Source organism: Propithecus coquereli, unplaced genomic scaffold (assembly GCF_000956105.1).
Source record: "Propithecus coquereli isolate 6110/MARCELLA unplaced genomic scaffold, Pcoq_1.0 Scaffold137, whole genome shotgun sequence".
Classification (NCBI taxonomy): domain Eukaryota; kingdom Metazoa; phylum Chordata; class Mammalia; order Primates; family Indriidae; genus Propithecus; species Propithecus coquereli.
This window is the reverse complement of record NW_012137969.1, coordinates 952,289-959,561: the sequence shown is the minus strand read 5'-3', so window position 1 is coordinate 959,561 and position 7,273 is coordinate 952,289. Positions and strand designations below refer to the sequence as shown.

The window sequence follows — 7,273 nt, the reverse complement described above, 5'->3', positions numbered from 1 at the left end:
GGACTTCGGTGGGGGGGGGGGAACCAAGGACAACACACGTAACCTAAACATATGTACACCCATAATTTGCTGAAATAAAAAAAAAAATGAATCACTGTGGGAGGGAGTTAATGCCATGCATCTATGAGCTCATACTAGAACAGTCTGAAATGAAGCATTTCATTGAATTAAAGGTAACCTAAGGTAGGAAAATAGGAGAAGAGGTGAAAAGCCAGACACTGGATAGAAAGTAATGCTGCGAGTCCCTGGGCCATCAAACCTGGAGAAAAATGGTCACCTGCAGCGTTCTCAGCCTCATTGAGACCACAGACCTTAACAGCTGCTAACCTATGGAATTCTTGACAGGATAAACCTCTGAAAGCTTTTCAATAGAAAGTGTGAAATTTGTCAGAACCAAAACAAGTCACAATGATGGTATAAAAATTAATAAAATCTGACAGATCCTGGGAAGGCTACGAAGAGAGCACTCTCATGCTTGCATGTCTAAAAACAAAACTGTCACAAAATACTCTACAAAAACCACACCTGCACAAAGAGCACAGTATTATTAGAGTAAAAGTATTTCAGGGAGGACATCTGCCCAGTAACTGCCTGTCCAACCTCATATTGGTTTCCCCTTGTTATTGATCTTTGTAGCTATGGACAATTATTTCAAAATAGTTCTGTTATCCTGCTCATTTTTCCCTTTAACAACCTTTTTCTTCCTTTACTTCCCTGAATGGCACATAGATTGCTATAGCGTGCACATTTCCATTGGAATGCTTTACTCCCAAATAAGTATCTTCTTCTTTCAGAGAGCCTCTCTCTGTTATTTTGGTTGACAGCGGCTTCCTCCCAAGAGGCTCTGGGCTGAGATTGTCCTGCATATGTGGGGTACATTATCATAGCAACAAGTCTTTCCAACGGAAGTTTCCAGAATACTCACCCCCACATTTTCCCATATTTTTTATAACATTCTTCATCAAAATTCCAAAATCCCTGGGAGGAGAAACAAAATAAAATTTAATTGGTATTTTAAATATCCTCAACCCTGCCTCCTATTCGGGAAAAAAAGAGTGGAATCTGAAGAAATCAGGCTGACTATGTTTCACTGGAAGTAAGAGGAAACGTTTTGTTCAGAGATGTTCAGGGCAATGGGGGAAAATAAAGAAGATAATTGCAACGGATGATTTACTGTCACCCTGCATTTTCTCCAAATATTGTAGATATAGAATGATTTACCATTGTTTATGAATACTAAATAACTTCCCGTATTTCTGAAGTGTTTTTGCACATGCAAGTATTCTTTCTAACATCTCATAACCATCTGAATGGTCACCTGCATGGGCATATGAGGAAACTGAGGCTGAGGGAGAGCGAGCAAGTGTCTAGGGGGATGCACATTCTTTCATCTCATGCAGCATCCTTTTCATTTATCTCAGGAGCTTTCTCTAGAATTCTAGTGGAATTTGGAAGTCAAAGACATCAGGGATCTCTTTAGGTCTACAGATTTATATCAGTCTAAGGCATGTTGCTGAGTGAAAAATGAGTAACGAGTGACAGAGGAAATGACAAAATGGGCTCGCCTGCTGCTGTCCAGTTCAAAATGGAAAAGATCAGGAAACGCAGCTTCTTCACATAGGACCGTACTTGCTCCAAGTCTTCACTTCTGAAGCTCAAAAACAAACTTTCCTGGTGCTATGTTTCAGTTGTGATATTTTAACTATGCAAAAGAAGGTCCCACAAATATGGATCTTGGGGTACACCTAGTGGAGTGCTGATCTGAGCAAGGTGAACAGGATATTATTGCTTTTGCAGAGGGAAAAATATGGAATCTTAGGCAGTAATTAGGCAAGAAATGCCTGAGTTGGGAGAATTAGAATCTGAGCAGGAAGCCTGAGGTGTGCGGGAAAGGAAATCTGGGCCAGAGACCAGTCTGCACACAGGCTTTGCTGGTCGCCTCATGGATGTGAGCTGATGACTTTATGTTCCTGCGTGAGGAATTAGCCACATTGGCTTGGCCAAAATTCACAGTCCTCATGACACTTATAGTACAATTAATTTAAATGCTTGGTTTTTTTTTTTTTTTTTTTTGGTACAGAGTCTTGCTCTATTGCCCTGGCTAAAGTGTGGTCTTGTCAGCCTAGCTCACAGCAACCTCAAACTCCTGGACTCAAGAAATCCTATTGCCTCAGCCTCTCGAGTAGCTGGGACTACAGGCGCACACCATCATGCCTTCCTAATTTTTTTCTATTTTCATTGAGACGGGGGGGGGGTCTCATTTTTGCTCAGGTTGGTGTCTAACTCCTGACGTCAAGCGATCCTCCTGCCTTAGCCTCTCAGAATGCTGGGATTATGAGTGTGGGCCACCAGGCCCAGCCAATTCTTGGTAATTTTGTCAAATCATCTCCTTTCTAGACAGTTTGCAAAAGTTTTGTTAAAACAAAAAAAAGAAAACAAAATTAATTTCATGGGTAAATATCTGAAGTCAATGGACAACCACCATCTTGTCTCTGTTATATCCACTCTCTGCTCAGACTCATCCAGAGGGTTCCGCCGTTCAAGGAAAAGAAACAAAGCAGAACTCTCTTGTTCTGCCTGGTAAATTTCCAAAATATACCATGGAGAGTAAAAGCTGGGGTACAACTATGAAGTACCCAGAGGGAATTTGGCAGTTCTTGAGAGAATTCAAGTAGGTACAAATTACCCCATGAATACAAGGGCTGCCTTAATAAACTGAAGTTTCCAAGCTGTGTAGGGGGAAGGAAAACAAGGCTACTCAATTGCTCTTCCTAAACAACAAAGTTTGAATTTGGTGCACAAAGCTTAATGAGCCACTACTAGGGGTCCCCCTTCCTGCATTTTTCCTAATGCTAAATATGACTATACCTTCCTGTGAATATGCACTAGCCAAAAAAGACTTTGCTGACAAAGTCTGAACATCAAGCCCTGAACATTAAGTTCCGATCTGCCAGAGATCTGGGCTGTTCAACTGAGCCAAACCTGAGGCTCCTGAGAATAAACAACAGAGCCCCAGGATGAACGTGACTATGCGCTGGGTGTGTCCTACACATCATTTTTGAAGTGTAAAATTTCAGAAAGGAGGGGCATTTTTACCAATGGAATAAGCTGGTGTTTGCAACCATAAGAAGCAAAAAGAAAGAGTTCAAAAAAAAACCCACCTTGCGGTAAGACAGAATATTTCCCACAATAGGCAGAGGTGCGGGCCCAGGAATTCCCAGCTTCTTGAAAAGTCCATGTGAATGAGTGTCATATCTATAAAGTGAAAGAGAAAGCCAAGTAACAGGGATTGTGTTTTTATAGATACGGGAGCTGTCCGGTAACTGAATAAGGAACTGCAGTGGCCAAGAGAGAGAAGTTGTACCTCGGCAATACCTAATAACTGAAACGTCAACGGCAATAACCGCATTCGCCCATCATCTTCTTTCCTGCCTCCTGTGTGAGACCCACTCCAAGTCAAAATGATCAGCTAAAAGGAGCTGTAATCTTCAGGGTTCCAATCCTGGCATGAATACTTTATAAATGTCCCCCAAATGGAATGCTCCTTGAGTGGTTCAGACTGGAATTCTCCCAGGGCATTTCATTCTCTTATGTCCGTTTAGTAAATTAACTCTTCCATGATTTGGAAATTCTTGCTCTAAGTAGAAAAGGTGTAAATTTTTTTCTTCTGCTTCAGTGATGTGATTTTGTGTAAGTGCACGTGCTCAATCACAGAAGGTCACCAAAAACCTATGGTGACACTGTTCTTAGGGTTTGCTCTGAGGCTTATGCTTTCTCTTCCCTCTAAAATCTGACCCTGTTTTAAGATCTGTAAAACCTTTGTAAAACCGCCTTCAGAAGGAGGTCTTAGAGGATTCACAGTGTTCTTATTTTTATAGAATGACAACAGTGTTCAAGGCTTCCATTGGACTTGTAGAAAAGTGAGCACTTTTTATCTACACCCAAGTGTTCGTGATCAGATGATCTGGTTAACTTGAGCCATAGGGAAGGATGGGTCCCCTGTATGTTCCCAGAATGACACTCCACAGAGGAACCAATGACTACAGAATCCATGTCCAGGCCCTTCCTCCCCTTCTGGAATGTGGTCCTCCAACAGGGGATCCCTGAGAAGCACAGTGCCAGGCACACTCATTTTTCCCAAGATGGCCAATTACAAAGCAGTCATTTGACCACCTCTGCACATCAACTCCCTCTGTAGGAAAATCCATTAATGCTGGTGCAGACATCATTGGTGTGTCATGTATGACCTCCTCCAACTGGGGGTTCTGGATCCCTGCAGACCTTCCCACTGTGGTGCTACCGAGTGATTGCAGATGGGAGGAAGTATAGAGGCTGAGGAAAGTGGCTCCCAGGCACAAAGCTAACCGTGAAGCTTCTAGGCCCACAAGGTTGGCCCTATAGAGGCAAATGAGGAAAGTGTGGCTGAAAAGTATGGTGTGTATAAATGGTTCCACATTTCCCACAGGTGGTGTTAGCTGAAAGAGAAGGGCCTTCCAAAGTTCAGCTTCCATCTTGTTGATTGCATAAGATACATTATGTTACATGACATAAATAACTCTAAAATGTTCCAGATAATTGAATTAAGACCTTATTTCCTCTTCTTTACAGGCTAGCTTTCAGGCCACTATAGTTTCCAAATATTCTGTACAAATCCAGTAAATCTTATAATATGTGATAAAATAAAACTGAAAACTGGTGTGAAAGTACATGTATTGGAAGGACCAGCAGCCACAGCTCAGCTAGGCCCACTTGGATCCTTCCGCCAGAAGAATTAGTGGAAGTGTCTGCACCAACTGCTAAAACCAGGGAGGCTTTGGTTATTCCTACTCCAGTCCTTTCCTTTTTTACTGTTACCATGGCAAACCCATTAAACTAATCTCTGTTTCTGAACTTCGACATGATACGTGAACTCTCAAGTGAGGCCATGCAGTGAAGCTAATTTGTCAACAGCATTGGCCCCCAAGGAAAGATCTAGCCTATTTCTAAACTTGCATGGGACCCTATAAAGCAGAGGACAGGCTGGGTGAATTTCTTAGTTTCTTACCAGCTCTCCTCTTTTTGGTAATGTTCCTTTGGTACAATGAAGGGTAATAGGAAAACCCAATCATTTCTCTTGTGTTTAATTGTGTTGCCATAAATAGGGCATTGTCTATGCTACAGCTACGGACTCCTGGGTTGCACCAGTGTCTTCTGGAGCTAAGGTATTGTTTTCCAGGCTACCTCAATGTCTACGATAGGTTCACTACCAGAGACACCACACACAGAGTGACACAGATGGTGTCCCTGTGCCTAGGCTTTAAGCAGGTGAGATGCTAGCCCATCTGCCATGAAGTATCTCTAATGGGGGCCAGGACTCACAACTATCTCTGGGGGTTGGGCCATGAGGGATGAGGAATATTCTCTCAATTCATTCTGCCTGCTCCCTGGGTGCCTCTTATATTCCCACTGGCTCACAGTCTCACATACTACTTTAGACTGACAGATTAAGATAACTTAAATTGGATTTTGTCGTTCCTGCTTTTCAGGCCTCTTGCGGATTAATATCAGGGGAGAAATAAAGCTCTATGCTAATGCTAACCGCCCAGACACTATACAAAAAAGGTGAAAGAAAGTAATAAAATTTCATGATTTCCTCCAGATCTCTCCTCTGCTCTAAATATCCACCATTTAGAAGTAAATAATTCTGCATATTACTGGATGGAGGAGTTGAGTTATAGGAGCAAGAAGAGTTCTGGGGGATGGCACAGAAAAGAGGTACAAGGCAAGGGAGAGCCTCCCATGAAGTCTGGGGTATCCCATGGTGCCTGTGTAAATCATTATTGGGGTAGAAGGCAGGGAAGCAGGAGCCACCCAGGTTTATAGGGCACAATCCCTGTACACATATCTTACAGCAGACACAGAACCCAGAGGAGAAGTTAAAGAGACAATCACCAAGCCACCCTCTCCTGTGCCTACAATCCCCGGAGCTTGGGAAGAAGGTGAGGATCTCAAGCACACAGTGCCCAGCTGTTTATAATATGCCTGTGCTGAATTCTGGTTGATTAGTCTAGGTCCATACTCATGGTCAATCAGAAATCAGCCCCAGGACCAAAGGCCGTCACTGAACGCTCCTAGTTAGAGAACTTGGGAGATGGATGGTGTCGGGGGAGTTTTATTTATTCCTTCCACAGATCTACATAAGATCAACAACCGTATGTTTTTGTAGCATCCAACAATTAAGCAACTTTCCCTCAATTATCTCCTTTGATCTTCAAAACAGATAAGAGAAACAGGTGCCAGATTGTACCCCATGTCTAAAGTTACAGAACAGTGGAGCTTGGACAGATACTCACACATAGAGGAGAACCAGGCTGGTAGCCAGAAGAACCCAGGTTTCCAGGGCAAAGTCTGGGATGAGGTCCATCTCTGCTTTCCTTCTTCAGTTCTCTTCTCTGAGTTGTTGTCTCAGCTGTGTGTTGCTCGCTGCTGGGCTACATGTGTGGAGCCTGGCTGGAATGTTTATGTGCTGGGAAAGGAGGCAGGGCCAGAGCTGCAGCCAATAGCAGGGCCACCTGTGCTCCACCCACCATCAGAGGAGCCTTGGCAGTTGGCAAAGAATCATAAACACACCCACGTTGAGCTTCCTAGAGTTCATATTCTGCAGTAAATCACAGAAACTCAATCAGTGTTATCACTAAGTCCAAAGGTTACAGGTTCACATTATAAACTCAGGTACAGCCACTGATATTAAATTTCCTCTAATCTGCCCTTGTTTCCAGGGCTTCCTTCGTTTTGAAATATGAGAAATGCATCCAAAGAAGCTATGTCTCCAGATCTTTACTCACACAGTTTCCTCTGCCTACACTGCCCCTAAGGCCCCTGGAACACTCTTATTCCTCCTTCAAACCCAGGAAGACAGACCCTTCTCTTAGAGTTTTCCCTGCCTAAACTCCCCACACAGCTATCACCACTTTCTCCTCTAGGCAACTCCTATCCCCCTCATGCAGTTCTGCTATCGTCCACTCGATGCTCTACCACCATTGTGGGTTTCCACATTTGTGACCATTAGCAGATGGTCAGCTTGTCCAGGGCATAGTTAGGGCACAGTCTGGTATTTTTCACTACTATGTCCTCAGCCCCTAATAGAGTGCTTCACACACAGCGGGCATCCAAAAAGGCTATTGGAGTTGAGCTGGTGATATGGCTGGGCCCCTGTGTGTCCTTTCCCTCTGACTTTCGTAAACCCACCATCTTCCTTGATTATTAATCCAGTAAAAGCGCTTGGCTGTGCCTC

The 7,273-nt window shown here is 43.5% G+C and overlaps 1 protein-coding gene across 1 annotated transcript in view; it reads right to left on the bottom strand.

Moving 5' to 3' along the window:
- Window positions 1-6,489, bottom strand: part of LOC105806023 (cytochrome P450 3A5-like) — a 31,571-nt gene extending 25,082 nt beyond the window's left edge. The window contains 3 exon segments of the mRNA XM_012639045.1: window positions 892-978; window positions 3,162-3,255; window positions 6,333-6,489. Coding sequence (XP_012494499.1) covers window positions 892-978; window positions 3,162-3,255; window positions 6,333-6,403 — 252 coding nt within the window. The 5' untranslated portion in view covers window positions 6,404-6,489.
- Window positions 6,490-7,273: the final 784 nt, after the last annotated feature.